The sequence below is a fragment of the Odocoileus virginianus genome, chromosome 26 (genome assembly GCF_023699985.2).
Source record: "Odocoileus virginianus isolate 20LAN1187 ecotype Illinois chromosome 26, Ovbor_1.2, whole genome shotgun sequence".
In the NCBI taxonomy this organism is placed as follows: domain Eukaryota; kingdom Metazoa; phylum Chordata; class Mammalia; order Artiodactyla; family Cervidae; genus Odocoileus; species Odocoileus virginianus.
Window position 1 is genome coordinate 7813799 of NC_069699.1, and position 24328 is coordinate 7838126.

The 24328-nt window shown below is 43.9% G+C and overlaps 1 protein-coding gene across 26 annotated transcripts in view; it reads left to right on the forward strand.

Annotated features, from left to right (window-relative positions):
• Positions 1 to 24328, forward strand: part of ARPP21 (cAMP regulated phosphoprotein 21) — a 159575-nt gene that overhangs the window by 83044 nt on the left and 52203 nt on the right. For 15 of the 26 annotated variants that reach the window (XM_020880551.2, XM_020880548.2, XM_020880555.2 and 12 more), the window contains 6 exons: positions 721 to 953; positions 9495 to 9728; positions 17822 to 18003; positions 18984 to 19088; positions 20195 to 20440; positions 24022 to 24148. In XM_020880551.2, the coding sequence (XP_020736210.2) occupies positions 721 to 953; positions 9495 to 9728; positions 17822 to 18003; positions 18984 to 19088; positions 20195 to 20440; positions 24022 to 24148 (1127 nt within the window). The remainder of the gene's footprint in view (positions 1 to 720; positions 954 to 9494; positions 9729 to 17821; positions 18004 to 18983; positions 19089 to 20194; positions 20441 to 24021; positions 24149 to 24328) is intronic. The other 11 variants (XM_070455366.1, XM_070455369.1, XM_070455371.1 and 8 more) reach the window with 5 other exon arrangements.

A 24328-nucleotide genomic window follows, 5' to 3' on the forward strand; every position in this document is an offset into this window, starting at 1 on the left:
ATCTCTTTGGAAAGTCTCATGTCAGTGTAGTGTTTGCACTGTTGTTGTTATTATCACACGTTTTTCTATGTGAAAGGGATAAAGGGCTCTTTCCTCTGCCCATGAAGGTTAAACTCACTGGGCAGAATTCTCACCATAGGTTAATAGAGGAATTCCTGTGATTTCTGTGCCATCTGCCAAAGCCTTAATAAATGCAGATCTATATCTCTCATGAAGTTAGAAACTAAATTAGTAAATGGCTTCTTTGGAACTGTGTGTTCCATTTTTCTGTGGTCCAATTACTTAATGCTCAAAAGAAAGACAGAGCTCTTTTTTCAGTGGGAGTTGCTTTTAGGTTCATTCAACATCATAATTGCTCTCAAACATTGATTCACGATTGATTTGGGTCCAGAGAATGTACCCCCTCTCTCCTCTGCATGAGAGAAGTTACCAATTATATTTTATATCCTATTGTTCTCATTTCTCCTTCACTGGCAGAGGGATTTTGTGACATTTCTCAGTTCGGTTTTTCTGTGTGTAACATGAGCGTTCTGTGTAACGTGTTACCTGTGTGTACATCAGTGAGGTGTGTGGTGTCCCTGGAGGCAGCAGGTGCCCTGGGAAGGGTTGACAAGAAGGCTCTTGCGTAGATGATACTTACAAGAACCACCCCACTCGGTGTCCGTTCTGCTCACGGCGTCTAACATTGCCCCATGCATCTTTCCGGTGGCCGTGCTCCAGGGGCAACCGAGATGGCTCAGGAAGAACTTCGGGAAGCAGGCAAAGCAGCTCCGAGAATGAACTCAAGTGGTCTGACCACCAGAGGGCCTGGAGCAGCACAGACTCCGACAGCTCCAACCGCAACCTCAAGCCGGCCATGACCAAGACGGCGAGTTTCGGGGGCATCACGGTGCTCAGCAGGGCTGACAGCACGTCCAGTAGCAGGAGTACCGGGAAGCTGTCCAAAGCAGGTAGTTAGTACTGAATGGGTTTATGTGCCGCCCTAGTTTGCGGCTTCCGTCCCAGCTGTATGGTCAGCGCACTCTCTTGAGTTCCCTGAACTAAAGACGACATGCTGTGCTGCGCTGAGTCAGTCGTGTCCGACTCTTTGTGACCCCATGGACTGTAGCCCGCCAGACTCCTCTGTCCCCGGGGAGTCTCCAGGCAAGAATACTGGAGTGGGTTGCCATGCCCTCCTCCAGGGGGTCTTCCTGACCCAGGGATAGAACCCAGGCCTCCCACGTTGCAGGTGAATTCTCTTTACTGTCAGCCACCAGAGAAGCCCATGATGATAAGGTGAATGTTATTAATCACTGGGTTAGCCACAAAGTCAGGAGTTCCCGCTGAAATAACCATACTGTTGTCGCGAATCGTGTGCCTGGGGTTCTTGATTGAACCCAGTTCTTACCCTCAGTTTCCTTATCTGTAAAATGTAAGTGATAATAGAATGTTATTCTCACCCCCCTCGGTGAACTGTTGTAATTTTAAATTTGATCATTTATATAAAATCAGTTACTGAGGCACCTGTACAAGCCAAGTATTTAACCAAGGTTGGCTGTTTTTTGCATTTAATATTATGATTTATTCTTTAAAACTACATTGTCAGATAATTATAATATTAATTGTTTCAGTTCTTGCTCTGGTAAATTCTTAGTATATGGCTCAGACAGTAAAGAATCTACCCCAGGTTTCATTCCTGGGTTGGAAAGATCTCCTGGAGGAGGAAATGGCAACCCACTCCAGGATTCTTGCCTGGGAAATCCCATGGACAGAGAGCCTGCTGGGCTACAGTCCATGGGGCCACAAAAAGTCAGACATGACTGAGCAACTAACACTTCACACTTTATTTAGTGTGGTCCGGGGTAAGTTATTTGTTTCCTCCTTTGAGAAATAATCTCATAATTAGTCTAATCATAGTACCTGTATTGCAAGTTATTGCAAAGATTAAGAATTAATATACACAAAGATATTCTAATCGTGCTAGCAAGTTATAAGCCTTCAATAAACACTAATTATTGCTTATTTTTATTATTTCTTTTTAATGTTTTGCAGTTAAGGAAAAAGAGCCTCAGAAAGTTTTCATTTCCAAGTAGCTAGGTGCGTGCATCGCTTTACGTTTCCCTATTTTGTTTTTCTTACAAGGGAATAGTGACCTTCTGATAGAGCTGGTTCAGGTTTGCATGCACAGTCTTTGAGACATGCACAATGATGAGAAATCTAGGAGAACCATTAACCTGAAACAACTTCACACTGATGGACGCATAACACCATGGGATTCATAGCAGTCTATGAGATATCCCTCATGGTCTGCCGTTTCTAGCTCTTCTGTCTCACAAGTATCCCTCACCATCATTTTCAGATTATTTTCAAATGGCCACAATCAAAAAACTTGAGAGAATCCCTGGAAACTGACTGAGCCACCATTCAGGAGCCCTCCATGAACTTTAAGTGTGATGTTAGCATGGGAGTATTCTCCTTTGGTTTTGATTTTGCCTTGGAAGTTTGGAGGCCCTGACTCCCAGCTAGGGTTGTGGTCCAGTGATGCGTCTGGAGGTCAGGGTACACGGCTCCCAGATTCCTAGCCTGGGTATGGAGAGTGGGAGGCCAGGACCCCAGGGGAATGGTGAATGGACAACAGCAACCAGAGGTTAAAAAACACATGCTGTTCTCCACAGTGAATACATTCCCAACCAAGCTTCTCACAACTGCTCAGAGACTCTTTGTGAAATCTCGGCTCATTATGCTAATGGCTTAACATAATTATGTTGTTGACAAGTGCTTCCTAAGAAATTATCTTGTGTTTTCCTATATAGGCAGAAAATTAATAGCATTTAGTCTCAGTCACTACTTTACACACACACACACACACACACACACACACACACACACACACACACACACACACACACACACACACCCTGCTTCTTGGAAAGAGTCAGGTGGGCCTGTGCTGCCTTTTGGCATTTTTATTCACCATTTGGTGAATTCTTGGTTTCTTCCTATGATTAATTGCTCTTATACCCCACTACTGCAGCAACTGGAGACAAGAAAATCCACTGTGGTACACTTGAGCTCTTGTAAACTAAGAAAGGTTAAATAGTTTTAAATCTCCTTCAAATGCAGAAACCAAGTACCTTAAACGGTGCACTTAAAAATTCCAGCACACCCGAAGAGCACTTAAGATTTTCAAATTAATCGTTCTTCTCCACGCACCAACCACCAGTCATCTCCAAAGCAGACCTCTTTGGAAACATTTAAAACACTTCAAGAATGCTAAAATGCCATGTTCTTTGAAGAATGATTAGAAGCTGTAAGTGCTTCAGACTTTTTTTTTTTTTCTTTTCACCTAAGCATCTCCATTTGAAAGCCTGTCAAGGTATAGGAATGGCAAGAAAAAAAAAAATTACAGGAGATCAAGATAGGATGTCAAAACAAACTTAGAATCTCCCAAGATGGTTTCACGAAGCAAAGCTGTCAATTTTGCTGTCATGGAGCTTCAGAATCGTTCCAGGTTTCCAGTTTTGTTTTTGTTTTGTTTACTTTATTGTTCACAGTGGAATGGCAAGCTCAGGTCAGTCTGGAGTTACGATATTTAAGTGCTCCTGCTCCTCCTCTAATCACATAGGTTCTAGCTTCAAATAGATAATAACAAGATGCTTTCCAGATGGGAAGCAGAGTTTCCTACATTTTGGGAAAAGCGTGTTACTGAAGTCAAAATGTGGAAGCACATCCTCTTGAGATCTGGGCTGCATTTCCCCTCTTGTACCCTCTGCCCTGAGCGCAGCCCTGGTCAGTTACCAGGAGTCCAGCGAAGGTCTATGGAGACAGCTGATTTCAGCCCATCCTCACAGTGAAGAGGACTTGAATGCCTGCAGCCCCATTCTCTCTTGGTAGTGGCAATGGGTGAGAATTAAGAATACCATGTCATCTGTCTCTTTCCATGCTGGCCACACCATGTTGTGTGTGTCTGTGTTTTTTGTTTTTGTTTTTTTTTTTTGGTTGGTGGTTTGGGGGAGTTTTTATTTTATATTGGGGTATAGTTTATTTAAAATGTTGTGTTAGTTTCAGGTGTTTAATTAAAGTGGTTTAATTACAGAGACACACATATCCTTTCTTTTTCAGATTCTTTTCCCATATAGATTATTACAGTGTTGAGTAGAATTGCCTGTGCTATACAGTAGGTCTTTGTTGGTTATCTATTTTTATATAGTAGTGTGCATCTGTTAATCCCAGCCTCCTCATTTATCACTGTCCCCTTATCCCCCTTTGGGAGCCGTAAGCTTGTTTTCAAAGTCTGTAAGTCTGCTTCTGTTTTATAAATAAGTTTATCTGTATCATTTTTTTAGAGTCCACAAATAAGTGATATCATAGGATATTTGCCTTTCTGGCTTATTTCACTTAGTATGATCATCTCTAGGTCCATCCGTGTAGTTGCAAGTGACTTTATTTCCTTCTTTTGTGTAGCTGAGTAATATTCCGTTGTAAATGTACCACATCTTCTTTAGCCATTCATCCACTGATGGACATTTTGGCTGCATCCATGTCTTGGCTACTGTAGATAGTGCTGTTGTGGACATGGGGTTGAGAAATAAGTGGGTTACCTCTGTTTCTTTCCACACTGGCCACACCATGTTTTTTGACTACCGTCCTTCCCTCTTGATGTCAGAGCAGGGCTTCTCGACTAGCTGCATTAAGATCACAGGAGAAGTTTGTCCAAGCACAGATGGCTTGTCTACAAACCAAGCTTGAGAAATAGCTGCTCTGGAAAAGTAAGACCACCTTCTGCTTGGTTTTCACAAAATCGACATGACCTGGCATCTTGTTTTCTGGTTGCAAGGGTATCCTTGCTGTTGTCACCTTGCTGGTCTGTGCCCCGGGATATCTCTGGAGCCAAAGCAAGACACGTCATCTTTCCATCGCTTCCTCTTCTTTGTGTTAATGTTCATCACTATGCTAATGCGTCCTGGATATTCTTTCCCACGTTATTTCAGAAGTTTTAGTTCAGAGTTCCACTGAACTCTGATCCCTGGTTTCTGGAGACACTTTCCTGGATTCAGGAGGAAAAAATTCTCCTGTTCAGGGTCCCTGTAAAAGAAAAATTGTCCCTGATGAGTTAAACAGGCAAGAAAGACTTTACCCATAACTAATCCAGTGAGGTCAAGACTCTTGGAGTAAGAGAGAGAAACTAAACTCAGCCCTGCAGAAACAAAGACAGGAGAATCTGTAAGTGCACGAGAGAGATGCTAGAGGCGCTTACATAGGTGATGGGTCAGTTTAATTAGACCACTTGTGTTTACTGATTGGCACAGAGACTAGCAGAAAAAGGCACCATTTTTTCCTTGAGGATTACGCTTCAAAGGCTTGGTTCCCACATCCTTAAGAAAGACCTTTCCTGGTGGTAAAACTGAAAAGAGACTGGGAGAAGATTTACATTTTAAAGGAACACAGATGCTCTATGAAAAGGGAGGAGAGGGGCCTATAATCAGGAAGAAATCGATCTAAAGTGTATTAAACTGAGGGGAACTTCAAGGGCATCATCCTCATCTCTACTCATCCTTTAGCCTGGTGACTTGCATTTTATAAAAGAAGACATTGAGATCTAAAAAAAAGAAGTCACTTCTGGAGGAAAATACAAGGAATTCTGACAGAACTAGAGCCAACACTCCCTCCCTGGGGAATGAATGGTGCACTCTCTTCTCCAAGGGAGTCTGCCCCCACCCTTCCCTTTCTGCCCCAGCCCTTCCCTGGATTTCCATTTTGTCTGCCTTGTGATCCCTGCCCCAGTCTCTTTCCATCTTTCCCTTTTCATGTCTCCCTCTTGAGTATTCACCTAAGGCTGTCACCCTGGTATCTTCTCTCTTCACCTCCCACCAGCTGCCCCTCCAGGTTCAACTTCCGACTTCTGAGCAGCCCGTTGTGAGTAGTGTTGAATTTCTGGGCAGTGTCTCCTAGAACTTGGCTCAGGCCTGGTGAGGACCGTGGTCCCACTGGTTCTTGCTGGAATGACCCATAGTGTAAACACGTGACCTGTAGGCTTCAGGCGTGGTCCCTGGAATTGTGTTGCCTCCGCTTGAACTCAGGCTTCTCCACTGCACTTGGGAAATTTACTTAGCATCTCTGAGGATCAGCTCTCATCTGCAAAGCAGCACTGCTGTGCAAAGTAGATTAGATAATTCATACAGAATTATTAGCATGGTGCTTGGTCACATTGACATACTGCTTAAATATTTGCAGTTGCTATCACTAAGTCCCTGAAAAAAGAAAACACAAACCACTCTCAGTGCCCAAAGTAGTAAAGTTCTCAAATATTAATTTTTTATAAAACTGTGATCACTTCTACTCCTATGCCTTTTATTAGCATTGGTAGCATCCATTTTTAATCAAGAACTGCCATTAATTCTGGCTATATATAGGATATTGCTTTACCTGATTCTAGATGACCCATGTTCAGAAACTGTTCAAAGCTGGTTAGACACCAGCCAGGCTGCATGATCATGGCTGAACCAGCCCTTCAAAGAATCTTGCTGGTTCCATCTTTGCAAGTGTTGAGAGTTTAAGCCGAATTTACTTTTCCTTCTTCTCTTTCTTTTAACCTGTGGGCCCTATATTTACCTTGTCTTGTCATTGTTCCTATTGAAGCTGCTGCTTTTTCTCAGCCAGTAGACGGAAATGATATTGCCAATCAATGATCAGTGGCCATCTTCCAAAAGCCAAGGTGAAATCATCTTTTGGATTTTATAGAGGCACATCTGTCTCTGTGTATCAGTCCCCAGCACCAACACACATGCCCAGGCTGGCCCTAGATTCTTTATTAGGCCCCAGTTTTTCTATCTAACCCATCAGCCTGAACGCAGGCTGAATCAATTGTGTGTGACCTTCAACTCCTGGAGGCAGAAAGTGTTACTGTATTATTACTGTTGTTGCTGTTGTTGACTCTTTAAGTGTCAGACTTGGACTGTAGCATCGCATCATAGACACAAGTCCACAAACACACACTAGAGTTTGCACTGAGCAGTGAATTCAGGATCAGACATGTTAGCTGTGTGTTCCCACAACTGCTCTTACCATTTCCACATTTCCCTTTAGATCCTTTATTTTTCTGCCCATGTGTTTTTTTTTTTAATTAATTTTTACTGGAGTATATTATTTTACCATGTGTTCGTCTCAACTGTACAGAAAAGAGAATCAGCCATACATACATACATATATATATATATATATATATATATCCCCTCTTTTGGATTTCCTTCCCGTTTAGATCACCAAAGAGTGTTAATTAGAGATCCTTGTAGATTCCCAATTAGTTACCTATTTCATATATAGTATCAATACTGCACATATATCAGTCTCAGTCTTCCAGTTCACCCCCCCATGTACCCATATATTATTCAGAACCGTATCTCCATTAGTTAGGTGGACCATCTTGAATTCACCTGAAACCTGATCATTCTGAATAGTCAGAAAAGCACAGAAGATCCCCACCGAATCTAGATCAGTCTGCCAGGATCACATCCCAGCTCCGTCGTTATCTAGCTGTATGAATTGGCTTGAGTTAGCTGCCTTCTCTCTGCTTCCATTTCCTTCCCTGTGTGTGCGGTCATAGTCCTTCAAATTACAGGTTTTACCAAGATGTCCACACATACTACGTACCCAGTAAATGTCACTATCATTCTAATTCAGGATAACTTTTGACTTTTATTTTTATATACTTTTAGATGTCCCTTAAAAGAGTCAATGAGAAAATAATTTAATTACACTTCGACATTGATCATGCTCTGCTTTGAGGGACAAGAAGTGGTCTCTCTGAGAAGCACTGCGGTGACATAGTCATGACTATTTTTGCCCAATTCTGAATTTGTTCAATTCAGACAACTTAGTTTAAGATTTTAAGCCACTCTACCATGTTTGATTCGAATTTGAAAATAAATTCACACCTTGTATTCAAAAACAAAAATATTACCGCAGTCTCTAGTGGTGGTGCCTTTTGTCTGCAGTCACATTATATTCCTCTCATTTATTTTAGAAGTTCTCCAGTTTAAGGGCTCATTTTAGAATCTTCAAAACAATCTTAAATATTCTTTATATATGTATTAACCTTTAGTGACCCAGAACAATGAATTTTTAATGATATAAATCAATAGTGTGGGCTAATAGTTTTAAAAATTCCTTATACTCCATTCTTGCAAGTTGTGATGTCACTCAATCCATTCATTAGTTTGAATCCACAGATGTAGAAATTTGGCTTGGGGCAGTTTCTCTCTGAGGCTCTGATTTAATATTCAGGGCCCAAGAACAGCCATGGGCAAGGGCGCTGGAGCTGCCTGGCTCTGCTTGCTGCTGTCTCGTGGACTTGGAATGTAGCTTTTCTTGTCCACACTGGAGGGAAAGGGAGACAATTAGCGTTGAATTCCATCTCAGTGGCTTCTGCACACTGACCCTGTGTATTTGAAAAATCGTCAGTCCACAAATCCCCGCATGGTTCTGCTCCTGTGTCATCTGAAGAATGATCAATCATTATTGTGATGGCCAAGACCTCTTTGATTTATCTCTTGATCATATTAATAAGACTTCTGTGAATATGCAAGATCTGGTGCAGATCTTAAGCACTTTCTAGATCTTAATTAGAAGGAATGAGCCAGTTCTTCTACTCACATTTGAGAGGAAAGATCACTTCTGACTACGACCTTTCAAAATTCAGCTTTATGGATGTTGGAGAACTAGTACTTTAGAGCTATCTGCATGACCATGGACTTCTCCTTAAACTGCAGCCATTTTAACCTCCATCCCAGTCATTTTAACTTTTATGTATTCATTTATTGGGCTACAGTGGACAGGAATTTGAGCAAAGTCTGGGAGACAGTGGAGGACAGAGGAGCCTGGCATGCTATAGTCCATGGGGCCACAAAGAGTCAGACACCAGACAGGACTTAGTGACTGAATAACAACATTTATTTGGCTTCATCGGATCTTAGTTAACAGCATGTGGGATCTTCTTTGAATCAGGAGAGATCTTTCATTTCAGTGCGTGGGCTCTCTGGTACTGGTATGTGAGCTTATTTGTCGCGCATCATGTGAGATCTCCGTTCCCCCAACAGGGATGGAACCCATGTCCCCGCATTGCAAGGGGGATTCTTAACCATTGGACTACCAGGGACGTCCCCCAGTCATTTTAGTGTCGGAACTCAAGCTCAGTGAGACCTTTCCACATCATTCACTACTCGAGGAGACAGGAATTTGCAGGCACTGAGTTCTGAGCCTTATGGTACCGTTTACCAGCTCATCCCCCTAGTGGTAAGTGAGATGCCAGGAGCTGGGGGCTCCTTCTTCAGCTCTCTTTTCCTGGGAGTCTGATCTGTCTGAAAAACATGTGACAAATAAAATGTGGGAGAGGCATTAGTTAGTCTCGTGCCGCAGCAGTCGCCTCAGATGCTTCAGTGATGGATTGCTTACAGTAAGCAGTGGTTCCGCTCCCCTCTCCATGTGGAATGACTCGTTGATCTGTGTCTCTCTGGTAGGTTCCGAGTCCTCCAGCAGCGCAGGCTCCTCAGGATCACTGTCACGCACGTATCCGCCTCTCCAGAGCACTCCACTGGTCTCGGGCGTGGCAGCCACTTCTCCTGGCTGTGTGACCTACCCAGAGAACGGGATGGGGGGCCAGGTCGCTCCCAGCAGCGCCAGCTACATCCTCCTTCCGCTCGAAGCTGCCACAGGCATCCCGCCCGGAAGCATCCTCCTTAATCCACACACAGGTTCGTCCATCACCTCTCTTTGACGGAGACACAAGATCTGATGTCTGTTCTTGTGTCTGAGCTTTTGAATTTGCTAGCCAGTGGTCTGAAAGTTCCTGGGGCCTGAATGGTGGTGGAGGGTCTTGTTTTAGGAAGAGCAGATCTATAGAGAGCTGGAATCTGTATCTCAGTATCAATATCAATATTGATGTGGAAATCAAAATACAGATACTTTCCAGAAATATACTTTTCTCTCTGGCCTCTCCTCCCTGGACATGGTCTCCCTCATGTATTCCTAGGATCTAAGATCAGAAACTGTGGAGTGACAAACTATGAGGTGTTCATTGAAAATGGATATTTCTCAGGCTGAATCCATGGTTAGCTTGTTGTTGTGTTTGAACTGTTTTCACTTTCAAGATAATTCCAGGAACTTGAGATCTCAATTGGACACATAGCAGATTCTTCACTACATAAACTGTCTTCTCATCTTACAACCCCACACAGATACCACTGGGAACAGCAGCAGTGACAAGAGAATGCAGAGGACAGGATCTTACATATTTCAGGAATTTTAGGGTTAGGCTGGTTTTGGTGGGATTTGGAAAATTGCTAATTTCATGACTTGTTTCTTTCATGATGAATGGCCATTGTTGTTGGGTTTTGTTGGGTTTTGTTTTTTACTTATTTAAAATCGAAGTATAGTTCTATAATATTACATAAGTTACAGGTGCAAAATACAGTGTTTTGCAATTTTTAAAGTTTATACTCCATTTGTAGTTATTGTAAAACACTGGCTATATTCCCCATGTTGTACAATGTATCCTTGTGGCTTGTTTTATACCTACTAGTTCGTACATCTTAAATTGCTTTGTACTTATTTAATTTCTCTAGTGGTCAGTTATCTTGCACAATAACTTCAGAGGACCCAGAGCACTGGGCAAATAGACTAATGAACACCTGCTCTGTAAGTGATACTTCTCAACCTGAGGCAGTTTTCCCATGCATCCAAGGCCATCTGGCAGTATGTGCAAATATTTTTATTATCATGACCTGGGGAGGAGGGGCTCCTACTGACATCTAAGGAGAGGGACCAGAGATGCGACTACACATCCCAAAATGCACAGGACAGCCCCTGACACCACAGGATTATCCAGCCCAAGATGTCAGTAGTGCCAGGGCTGGGAAACCCTGGGTTGGAAGGCTTGATATCAATAAGTCATTTCTCTAGAAACCTTTGAAAGAGATGGAAAAAATTTTTGAATTTTCTCAAAATATATCTATGGTTTGGTTTAGATTATTCCGGAGTATTTCTTTGCTGAACTAAATTTAAAAATGCAATGCTGGTTAAGAGTCTCATAAAAGTGCTGTGACTCCATGTTTTCACATGTCTTGTAATTAGGAAATTCAGAGATGCGTGAGCATGATAGTAAAATACTTACTTGAATAATTGCGACATTTTCATGAAAACATATGGCACATTCTCAAGGCACGGTGTGTGACTGAAACATTTTGAAAATGCCATAAGCTTGAGGGGAAAGAAGGCGTAATCATTTTATTGAAAACCATTTGAAAGCTTTCAGATTAGATACTTGTAAGGAGGATATTAGATTGCTTTTATTTTATCTGGATCATTGTAAGCACTATAAAGGAAATGAAAAGAAAACCAACATCATATCCATTACTCTGGGCACAGTTCAAAGTGTGATCTGATGCTGTCAGTTTAAATTCTTTCACTTTTAATTGAGATAGGGAGGGTTTGTAGACAAAAGTATCCACTAAGCGTAGTTTTGAGTGGTATGTTTTAACCAAAATTGCAGAGTGTTTCCAAAAAGCTCAACAGAGTATTTTTTAGGGGACAATGATTTGTAATGATAGCATGTATGTGTATATTATCATCTATAATCTTGTTTATAGAAAAGGGAAGAAAGTGCTTCCTGGTGCCAAGTCCCAATTTTTATACATTGGCATGAATAATTTAGAGCTGTTATTGAAATATCTCCTTTGTAAAAGGGTCCTAACTAAAGAAAAGGATCTAATAACACTGTTGACCAGAGTCTCCATACACACATCTGTGATTTGACAAATGAAAGACGTGAAACTCTCCCTAGACCAGGAGGAAAATGTACTAAATTATTCTATACCATGATGAGTGGTGAGATGTAAGGTAAGTTGTGATGTTTGTTTTTTTCCAGAATGTGTTTATTTTTGTCAATTAAAAATATGCACAAAATCCCCTCCTGGTCTAGTGGTTAGGACTTCGTGCTTTCACGGCCATGGCCCCATATTGCATACCTGGACAGGAAACTAAGATCCTACAAGCTATGTGATATAACCAAAAAAGGAAAAAAAATATGTACATATACAGATATATGTGTGTCATATATCATATTTGTGTGTGTATATGTGTATTTCTGGTATGTTGTGTGTGAGTCTGTCTCCTTGGCTATTAATCTCTCTTTTTTCAAGATTTTTTTTTTTGATACGGATCACTTCTAAAGCCTTTATTGAATGTTACAGTATTGTTTCTGTGAGGCATATGGGATCTGAGCTCCCCATTCAGGGATTGAACCCACAACCCCTGCATTGGAAGGCGACATCTTAACCACTGGACTGTCAGGGAAGTCCCTATCTAATCACATGATGCTACTATTAAAACTGGAACGTTGCTTCCTTTGGGCCAAAATTCATCTTTCTCTGGCATTGCTGCCCCCTCCTAGAATCCACGCCTCTTACCCTTTCCTAACTACCTGTCTGCCAACACATGAGAGGAGTGCTTTGGTATTCAACCCAGAGCCTCTGAGCCCTTTGCTTCTTGGGTGAATTGCTTCAGGGTCCATTTCCCAGTTACCAGCATGTTCCTGAGCTTGTGGGGAGGAGCCACACTTGGTTATATTTCTTGCCTCCCTGGAGTGGATGATGAAGTAGCCTGAGGCACTCCGCTCAGACACAGGTCCTCGACAATTACATATTTTTGAAACAGTGTCTCCCATTCATCATCCATGCTGATGTGGAGAGTAGAGCAGTTTTTCGTCCGGTGTCATATATCTGAGAATGTGCCTCATGTGTAAAATGATGATGGATAAAAATATCTGTCTTAAGCAGGAATAAGACAAGCAATGATTTGAAATTCTAAGGTGCCTGTCCATCATTTGTCTGCTAACTGAAACAAAAATGAAACTTCCTTTGTCGGCACAATGGACCAGACTTTTACTTGACACTGAGTATTTGGCAATCGAAACCAACCCATCCATATACATTCTTTGGAGAGGGAGGTAGGAGGGGGGATCAGGATGGGGAATACATGTATATCCATGGCTGATTCATGTCAATATATGACAAAAACCACTACAATATTGTAAAGTAATTAGCCTCCAACTAATAAAAAATTAAAAAAAAATAAACATATACATTCTTGCAGTTCCCCCAATACAACCAGGACTTTTTACCTTGTCTGTCTTTAGACTCAGCTCCCACTTGGTCCATTTCTAACTCTGGACCTGTGTTGACTGTTGTTTCTTTGCTCTGTGGGCATCTGGATGAAGGAATCAGAGGCTCTTTGCTCAAGAGTTATGTTTGGACCACGCCTTCATCCTTGCCAGGCAAGCCTGGGTTTGACTCTTGAGATGCAGCTTCCTCCAGCTGTCTTAGACTCAGCCTCCTTCGGGAAGTTTCTAGCCGAAGGCTCATCTTTGGCAGTTTTCTGCCAACACGGTGCTATCCAGAGATGTCAACAGGCATTGGCACGCCTCACGCCCTTGTTAGTGTCCGTGTATGTTGTTTTGCCATTTTGCTCTGCTTTTGTCTGGCTAAAGTTCAGGAGTGTAAGATGCAAGGACTTGACTTTGAGCTGCCTTTGAAGGCTGGTTTGTTCCGAATGCTCCTCATGGGCTTCCATAACGCTCTGCTTTTTGTGTTTCACAGGACGTCTAGAATCAATTTATCTGAACTGCTTCCACCTTGTGCTTGAATGCGCCGTGAATTCTTTGTGTGCTGTCTAAAAACATGTCTTCGCAAGACCTGAAGTAATCTTTGCTTATCCATAACCGCCAGCTTCTTTATCATTTGACTGCTCACTTTCTAAGAACTAAGAAGGAAGATATTTTTCCCATCCTGCCCTCCCTTCCTTTTTAAATACCCTTCTGCCAGGTACATAGCAGCCATGCTTTAGTATGGGAAACCAAGAGCATATAATTACTTTCTTTTTAGTGTGAACTGCCCCTGGATTCATTTCCTTGTTACCATCCCATTTGTAAGTCCTTCATGAGGAGAGGTCCTGCTGAGTTTTTCTTTTTTGTTTTGCATCCCTGGATAACAGAGCCTCGGTCCCTTGCAGGGGCTCAGTCATTATCTATTAGTAACACGATGTCAGCTGCACATTACACACGTTGATGTGAAGAGCAGAGACGTTTTTCACCTCAAGTCATGTATTTGAGAGTGGCGGACGCTCTGCATTCAAACCTTCTCTCTGCCCTGGCTCAGCTCACAGCCCTGGCTTACTGCTGTCACTATACCCTCTTTACCTGCCAACACCCGTGCCAGGCCTGCTGGGCAGGCTTCCGCAATTCTGACATGAAAACCTCTGCTAAGTGGAATGGGCCTAGAGCTAGTGAGCCTTTCTCCTTTGGTTTTCATCTGCTGCATTCAAACTAGTTGTCTGTACTCAGTCGTAATTGCATCTGGATTGGTGAATAGGTAGAAAATGGAGAGGCCGTCATAGCCTGACTTGAAAACCAAGAGTCACCTCCCGGCCCTCATAGGAAATTGTTTTTGGTCTCTTCCCTGGCATTTGTCTTGACTTTTTTCATTTGCCTCGATTCTCTCCATTGTTCCTTGGTGAGCATAAAAGTCAACCTTTTATACTCTGTTCTCTTTCCAGAAGAGCCTGTCCCCTCTCCCTACCCAAGTGAATTCTTAGTACTTCCCATGGACTGTAGCCCGCCAGGCTTCTCTGTCTATGGGATTCTCCAGGCAAGAATACTGGAGTGGGTTGCCATTCCCTTCTCCAAGGGATTGTCCCAACCCAGGAATTACCTGGTGTCCTGCATTGCAGGCAGATTCTTTACCATCTCAGCCACCAGGGAAGCCCTAGTAATTTTCACATGTCGCTATTTAGAGATTTCTTTCTTCTGGTCCCCAGCACAATAATATTATTTTAAACAGAGAATCTAAAGTGGCAGCTAAATACTTTACAGTTATATTTACACCCTAAGCATGGTCAATTTTTCACACTTCCTTTGTTCTCACTGGGGTAAATCAAAAGTCATAGAAGTAGTGGGACTTCTCTGGTCCAATAATTAAGACTCTGCGTTTCCAATGAAGGGGGCATCGGTTCAATCCCTGGTCAGGAAACTAGCATCCCATGTGCCATGTGGTGTGACCAAAAATCCACAAATAGCAGGTTTGTTTTGTTTTTTTATTTAAATCCAATTTAATAAAAAGTCATAGAAATAGTAAAGATCATTTTCTTTTTGTTTTCCACCTTTGCATGATTGTGTTTATATGTGTGTGTGTGAGCATAGAGTAAGGCTGACTTGAAAATGATTTCACATGTAGTTGCTATGATTTTTTTTTTTAATGTTAAGAACCTAAAATTTTCCTCTTACCTATTAAGATACAAAATAGGAGGAGAGAACAAAGGATTAGAACCCCAAATGGGCCAGTAGATTTTTGTAAATTGAGCTATTTTTTTCATTCTTTCTTGAATTGTTGGGTTTTGCAGGAAAAAAAAAAATCGGTTGCAGATTTTTTTTTTAATTCAGAAGAGTTATTTTGGAAAAAAAGAACAATAAGACAATAAAACATAGCTAAAATTAAATAACAATGATAGAGAAACAAGTGCTTATGAAGAACATTTTTTAAAAAACCCTCTAAATTTAGTCATTGTTCTGTGACTAAAATTCTAGCACATTTGCTTTTCTATCACACCATGTTGTGTTGGTTATGAAACTGTTGTTAGAACTTCTGTGGTTCTGGTAGGTATGTTCATGAATAAGCAGCATATAAAGTTACTTGTTGGATACACACACACATATTGAGGGGAGTGCTGAAAATTTGAGAAATGCTAAAGCTTTCATGTCAGCTCCTAATTTCCTTTTGAAAGGAAGGTGTTTTTTCCAGAGCCATCCGTGTTTATTTGCTCACTTTTTAAAGTTCATTTTTAATTGGAGGATAGTTGTTTTACAGTGATGTGTAGGTCTCTGCCGTATAACAACGTGAATCCGCCATAAATATGCGTATATTTTCCCCCTTTCTTCAGCCTCCCTCCCACCAGCCCCATTGCTGCCCCTCTCGGTCATCACGGAACACGGGGTTGAGCTCCCTGTGTTACGCACCAGCTTCCCAGAGCCGTCTGTTTCACACATGGTCATGCACCTGTTTCAGCGCTACTCTGCCAGTCCATCCCACCCTCTCCTTCCCCTCTTGTGTCCACAAGTCTCTTCTCTACATCTGCATCTCTGTTCCTGCCCTGCAAGTAGGCTCATCAGTATTTAAAGGAAGGTTTTGTTTTGTTAGTTTTGTTTGGCCACACCGTGCAGCATTTGGACTCTTAGTTGCCCGACCTGGGATCAAGCCTAAACCTAAACCTTCCTCTGCAGTGGAAGCACAGAGTCCTAACCACTGGGCCACCAGGGAAGTCCCATGTCAGTTCCTAAAGGAGTTGAAATTAAGTCCATTGCTCTTTACCAGTAAGCACTTTGCCCACCTCTTCACCCATATTCTGGGTCTTCTTTATCTACCAATCCTGAGGGTGATTTCCACCTTGAAACATGACCCACACCTCTCCTAACTTCTCATGTGTTAATGAACAGTTTTCAGTTATGGTTGGGTTTGGTTTTTTTTTTTTTTTTTTCCATGGAACCTCATTCACTGCCCCATGTATTCATCGTGCAAACTTGGATAATTCACCAAAGTTGTTCGGTGTATGGGAGGGGCATGGACCAGAGTCATTTCCTAAGTGTCTCACTTACTGCTTCATTTATTTCTGAATAAGTTGCTTGGGCCCTCCAAACCCTGATTATCTTGTCTCTGAAAGTGCAGTGAGGGACTTCCCTGGTGGTTAAGTTGTTAGGATTCCACACTCCCACTGTAGGGGGCACAGGTTCGATCCCTGGCCAGGGAACTAAGATCCCACAAGCCACGTGGCACAGCCAAATGAATAAAAAATAATAAAGTGGAATGAGATTGCGCATCTGTGGGGTGCTTGGAAGAGAGGACCCTGTGTGTAAGGTGCTTGTTGCTGCACCTGTCATATTGGAAACCCACTTCTTCTCTCCCTTACCTTCCTTTCCCTCTTTTCCCCTCTTTCATTGCTTCTCCTTACCCTTCTCCTTTCAGCCCCTTATTCCTGTAAGCCTCCTAGTGGCCCTATTTTTCCTCTTCAGAAACACAACACAATGACACCTTTCTTCCTCAGAGGCCCAATGAGGTCCCAGTGATACTGTTTTGTAAATTATAAAATACTCCTCAAATGGCAGGAGCAGTAACAGTGAACCACACCAGTATTTCACAGGACAGGACAATGCGTATTTGCTTCACCGTGACCAGATGGTTCTGTGATGGGTTTATTATGCATCACTTTCAAAATCTCAGTCCCCTCCCCTGCTGCTGTCTGCTTAGAGAAGTGAATGAATGCCTGCAGTATATTCCGGTTGTACATACATTTGTGGAACAGATAATGATTGAGTTGGTGACCAGCCCAGTGGAAGCAAAGCAGATGTACTGGTAAATAATGAGCCACTGAACGCCGCGGAGCAGTCAGTGCAAAACATTCCTTATCTCTCAGTGTAGGTTACCTCGCTGCTGGCTGCGGGGTCCAGAACCGCACACACAGGTCTCCACGGGCCTCCTTCTGGTGCCACTGCGCACAGGTACTCTTAGCTTCGGCGAATCACCCTGAAGGCAGTGGCTTTATTTGCAGTATCTCAAATTGCTTTGGACTTATTATACTGTTATTTTGCTCAACCAGATGCGTCTTAAACAGTCAAGTCTTCACCTTGGTGAAGGTTCTGGTGTCCTTGTCTTCAGCTTCCATTTTGAGCATCTCTCAGAGGGGTTTTTTGTGTCCAAAGAGGGCTTGAGAAGTTTCCCTTGACCAAGGTATGGTCCCGTTGCAGGCCAGCCCTTCGTGAATCCTGATGGAACCCCCGCCATCTACAACCCCCCAGCCAGTCAGCAGCCCCTGCGTAGCGCGATGGTGGGGCAGACCCAGCCGCAGCCCCAGCAGCAGCCCTCCCCACAGCCTCAACAGCAGGTCCAGCCAGCCCAGCCGCAAATGGCCAGCCCCCTGGTCACTCAGGTAAGAGCTGGTGGGAAGACGGGGAGGGGAGGCGTGCGGAGACAGAGGTCACGCCAGCCTTGGAGATGTGATGCGTCAGGAAGGGGGCTATTTCCCATGGGTACCACCCCTGTCCACTCAACTCCATCATAAAAGCTGGCCACCGAGAGCCCTGGCTGATAAGCTAATGGGACTTCACCTGAATTCGTAAGTGTAGGTACAGCTGAGCACGCACCCCATCCAGTGAGTTGCGTGCTGAGGCATGGTGCTTGGGAACAGGAATGACAAGTTTTTGTCTTAGATCTAAATGCTGCTTGTATGGTCAAGAAGCCTGACTTGGGGGCGGAACTCAATCCCATTCAGCCCGTTGTCATCATTCCCAGTGCAGAGCAATGTGTGTGTCTGCAAAGACTCAGTATGAAATGCCTTACCAACGGGAAGAACAGAAACCAGCTCATTCCAAGGTGGCCTGGCTGTTCGCCTGTGCCTCGGACAGACATAGGGCTGCCCTTCTGTTTTAGGGCAACACGTGGACATGGCCACAGAAACCTGAGGTGTCCAGGGAAGTGCCCAAGGCGAACCTCAGTTTTCTTTTTTTTTTTTTTCTTGCTTCTTACGAAAAATTTTAACCCTGGAAACTCTTAGCCTTTGGACTATATTTTTAGAGCCAGGGAATCTGACCACCACCAACAACATGAAAAGTCTCACAATATTTCTTAAAAAAAAAAAAAAAAACCTAAATGAAATTCTTTAAATTCTATAGTGCTTTACAGTTTTTTCAGCAGTTCACACACATAATTTCTTATCTGGGCAGCAAGCCTCCCCCAAGGCTGGCTGGTGCCTGTCTGCCCGGCTCTGCCTTCCCATCAGTGGCCGGCCCTCCTCTCCAGAGTACACTGAACCAAGACTGCCTGTGCGGGATGGTGGTGTGCTTCAGAGGCAGTGGGATTGTAACCCCCAGCACTTACCTGTAGACCTGATGAGCTTTCTCTTTCCTCCAGTCTGTCCAGGGGCTGCAGGCTTCCTCCCAGTCCGTGCAATACCCAACTGTGTCTTTTCCTCCCCAGCAACTCCTGCCCGTGTCTCCAACGCCGCAGTTCCCCCTGGTACTGTATCTTGTGGGGATGACATTTCTCCTGGGAGAGTGTGTTCTGGGGTTTTACTATTGCCGAGTGGACTGATGCTGGGTGGGGGTCCCTGAGCTGACTGTCAGCGTGGACGCAGTGTGTGAATGTCTCATTCCAGGACATTGCCACTCCTCTCCAGAAATAATGCTTTCCTTTCTGTCATCTGTCCCACGTTTAATGCTCCTTCAGTCTGATACCCTTTTTAGAAGTTTACCAGCTTGGGACTTTTCCTGGTAGTCCAGCGGTTAAGACCTCTGTGTTTCCCCTGCAGGGGTCAGGGTTTCGATCCCTGGTCAAGGAACTAAGGTCCCATATGCCACGATGCACAGCCAAAAAAAATATAAAAAGGCATGTACAAGCTAAGCAGGAATTGGATGTCCTCTGAGTTAGAAGTCAGGAGGAGAGAGATACATGAGTTTGGTGTGAAGGTTGGGAAATACCTTAAAATCAGTATCTAGATGGTAACTGACATCACCCTCTGCTCCTGATACAGATGTTCCCCTAGTATCCCAGTCCTCCAGAGCCCTCTCATTTCCCCTCAATGTACTAGGTCCTTTTGGACAATGAGAGTGAACATTCTCCCTTAACTTTAGGCCAGGCAGTGAATAAATACTCCTTTACAAGTGGAATCCCACTCAGCTTGCTGATGACACCAGTCCTGGTTCCATTCTTGCAGCAGCCAAGGGCAGTACGAGTCCCTCTGTCTCTCTCCAGTAGGCAGAGTCTGTGGGCTATTGCTGGTAGACCAGATGACCCTCTAGGATAGACCACCAAGTCTTTTTCATCTCAGTGCTATCCTGAGGATCTTGAGCCCACAGTGAAAAAAATAATCATTTGTTTCCATTGAAAGAAGGAGATACAGGTCAACCTGTTGACCATCACTGATCCTCAAGATGTTTAAAATCTATTTTCCCTTGTTACGTTCTCTTGTTTTGGACATAGAATTCCTTTGATTTATTTTTTTCCAGACCGTCCCCCCTCCGCCTCCTGTAAGGGCAAGCCTGTGTCCTGTGTCTGCTTCTCTGTGCCCCTCCCATTCCTCAGCCAGCCTTGCTGATGTCCCGGTTTCTCTTGATGGCTTGCAGAGAGAGGACGTGGCCACGCAGTTCAGCCAGCTGACCCTGAGCCGGCAGTCTTCAGGGGAGACTCCCGAGCCCCCCACAGGTCCCGTGTACCCACCATCCCTCCTGCCTCAGCCCACCCAGCAGCCAAGCTACGTCATCGCTTCCACGGGTCAGCAGCTTCCCACGGGGAGCTTCTCTGGCTCCCAGCAAGTCCTCCAACCCCCTGCCTCGCCACAGGGATTCGTGCATCAGCCTCCACCCACACAGGTGAGTGTGCCTCTTCTCACACCTGGGACCCAGAGCTGCTGGACCCAGAACATCTTGAGCTCGGTTTCCATGTAGAGATGTCGCCAACTCAGCCCGCCTCGCCCTTCTGGGCCGTGCTGATAGTCGCAGCCTACAGGTCTTGGTCTGTCCTGTTCACCAGCTGTGCAGAGCCTTGTGGGGCTCAGAAAGGAAGCTGGGCGAGGCGGACCTGTGTCCCCAGGACTGGAGGGAATGGCCCACTGTCTAGGCTGTTGTTGCAGAGGCCTTGGCAGAGCATCACCTCCTGCAGGATGTGGCTCACTATGGTGATGGCTCGGGGCAGGAAAGCCCTGGGGAAGGAAGTGGGGAAGTCAGCTCCTGGGGGCCTTGCATCGCTCCTGCTGCTGCTCTGGAAACATGTTTCCTTTCTTATCCATTCAGAAGCATCTTTCTGGAGCCAATCGGGGGCTCCTCTCAGAATATAAAGGAGGAAGCTAAGCCCCCTCCACTGTACTCTCCTCTCCCCGGGGGCTCTGGCCTCCCACGCCCGCCCACAGGTAGCCATTAATCATATTTAATTGACTTGGGCATGTAAGACACCACAGATCACTGATTTTTACTGTCTTCTCAAAGACTGATTATGTGTTAGTCTTCACCACCAAACATCTCTGGGGCTCTCCTGGGCATCCCTTGCTGAATATTGCAAGTGATTACTGTCAAGATGTAAAATGCACTGAGGCATTTTCTGGTCCATTTTCAAGGCATGCATAGCTCAAGCAAATTCCATCCTAATTATGAAATATCTCATTGGAGGAGCTGTTTCAAGTACAGTGTCACCTTTGTATCATTTGTGGTTGCCTTAACATCTTGAATAAATTATTTTCTTTTCCTGCCATGCAGAATCCTCTACCATGAAGTGATTTTCACCCAGTCATTCATTTTATCTTGAGTGATAATTATAGTCCACCTTTAGTTGCCTTCTCTGTAATATAGTAGTGTCACTGGTAGGGTTTAAAGTGAAAGTGGCTCAGTTGTGTCTGACTCTGTGACCCCATGGACTTTATAGTCCATGGAATTCTCCAGGCCAGAATAATGGAGTGGGTAGCCTTTCCCTTCTCCAGGAGATCTTCCCAACCCAGGGATCAAACCCAGGTCTCTCATCTTGCAGGTAGATTCTTATCAGCTGAGCCACCAGGAAATACTGGAGTGGGTAGCCTATCCCTTCTCCAGTGGATCTTCCTGACCCAGGAATCAAACCAGGGTCTTCTACATTGCAGGTAGATTCTTTACCAACTGAGGTATCAGGGTAGGCTTTAAGGAGATATGGAAAATAATTCTAAGTTATAGGAGAACAGGCCTCACTAATATATTAATGATTTTAATAATATTTAATTTTGGGGAAAGAAAAGACTTGGCAGAATATTCAATTGAAGCCTTTTTTTAAAAAAAGATGTCCCTGCTTGACTGAAGGAATTCCAGTTTTAGTGAGCAAAGATACTAGAGCAAATATTAGAGCAAAGACAACCCAGAGCGCTGGTGTGTCTGCAACGGAAATACTCTCATTCTCTCATCAATAGGTTTAAAAATAGAAAGAGAGAGGGAACGGGGGAAAAAAACCAGAAAACACATGTTAACGGTCAGTCTGAACATCTCTGAACTTCTTTGTAAAAGAACCACAGGTAAAGGTATAAGATATATCCCACAGTGATTTTCAATTTATTAAACATTTTAAAACTCAATGACTCGATGTATAATAATGAAAATAACATGAGATATGGTCTGTGGGCATATATGAAAATATGCTCAATTTATGCAGAAAAATGAACCTATTTAGTAACTATAAAGGTCAGTTTTGTCTGACTTGCCATGAACACCCAGCCCACCAGAAGAGTGAAGCAAATATGCATGGACAAGGCAAAGAGGGCAAGCCATAAAAATCTCCATGCTCAAACAGGTGGCTTTTAATATTATTCTAAACAGATAAACCTTGTAGCCTGTGAACTGGCATGCCTTTGCTTACATTGTAAAGAAGTTGATAGAAGAAAAGTCAGAGGCCTAGAAATAAAAAGTAATTGATTAATAAGAAAGGAGCCTTCATATAAATGACCTGAGACAGGCAAGAAATCTTTCCAGGTCACTAGACATTTTATTTGAATCTTACTGGAAGTAATTAGAATATTTTCAGTCATTCCCAGTCAGGAGAAAGTGACAAAAGGTGACATAAACAATAATTTTGACCTATGTCCCTTTCTAGACTGAACATTCTTTTTTTAACTTATGTTCCTTTTTAGACTGAATATTCCTTTTTTTTTTTTTTGAAGGGGGGATACTGGCTATGTGCCACTCTGCTAAGCGCTCTGCTGGACCTCCCCTTATTTCATAACTTCATCCTCTGATCCTTTTAGGCTAGAGATCAGCAGGTTTCATGACTTACCTGTGTTTCCATTAGAAAAACGATTCAAGTTAGATGATCACATTTAAGTGAAGTGAAGTGAAAGTCACTCAGTCATGTCTGACTCTTTGCGACCGCATGGACTGTATAGCCCACCAGGTTCCTCCATCCATGGAATTCTCCAGGCAAAAATACTGGAGTGGGTTGCCATTCCCTTCTCCAAGGGATCTTCCCAACCCAGGGATCAAACCCAGGTCTCTCACATTACAGGTAGATTCTTTACCGGCTAAGCCACCAGGGAAGCCTGATCACATTTAAAACTACCCAAAAATGTGCTGTCATTGTTGATGACTGTTTCATTCACTCTTCTTGCATTTAAAAAAATACAAAATTCAGTGCTTTAAGACAACAGCCGTTGTCGAGCTCACAGCCAGGTCAGCGATTTGTGGCAGGACTCCGTGGGGATGGCCCGCCCCTTCAGCATGTGGTGCCGTCCCAGGCAGCTTTACTGGGCCTGGAAGGTTCCATGTGGCCTCACTCACAAGTCAGAGCATTGGGATCTTGGCTGGGCAGCCTCTGGCCTCCACATGGCCTCTTGCTCCAGCTGGGCAGCCTGGACTTCTGGTAGCTGGGTTCTTTCCTGAAAGAGTGAAAGCTGCAAGTCTTGTTAAGGATCAGGCATACAAGTCTCAGAAATCATCATTCCTGTCTGATGGCATTGGTAACACATACATGGGCTTCCCTGGGAGCTCAGCCGGTAAGGAATCCACCTGCAATGCAGGAGACCCTGGTTAGATTCCTGGGTCGGGAAGATCCGCTAAAGAAAGGATTGGCTCCCCACTCCAGCATTCTTGGGCTTCTTTGGTGGTTTACATGGTAAAGAAGCCTCCTTCCATGCAGGAGATCTGAGTTTGATCCCTGAGTTGAGAAGATCCCCTGGAGAAGGGAACAACTACCCAGCCCCGTATTCTGGCCTGGAGAATTCCACGGACAGACGAGTATAGCAGGCTACAGTCCATAGGGCCGCAGAGTTGGACACAACTGAGCGACTTTCACTGACTCACTCAGTGCATACGCATGTAGGCAGGGTGGCCATCTTTGCAATTTACTGTACTCACATTATGTCATGAGATGCCAATATATTTTATGTTTGAAAACGTTACTCTGTTTGCAGCCCTCACGTCCTGCCATTGTTCCCTTCCTTCCCCAGATGCCTGTGTATTATTATCCGTCTGGTCAGTACCCTACCTCAACCACGCAGCAGTACCGGCCTATGGCCTCGGTTCAGTTCAGCGCTCAGAGGGGCCAGCAAATACCGCCAACGGCGCAGCCAGCAGGTACTTGGAATGTGTTGCCCACTTCCTCCTCCAGCTCAGTTATTTTGCACATAAATCTCTCAGCTGTCCTCTTTGGATGAGCATCCAAGCTTCACAGTTCAAATCAGCTCATTCCCCTTCCCCGGGGAAGATAATGGAGCATTTGATGAACTGTGTGGAAAAGTGACAGGTCCCACGAGG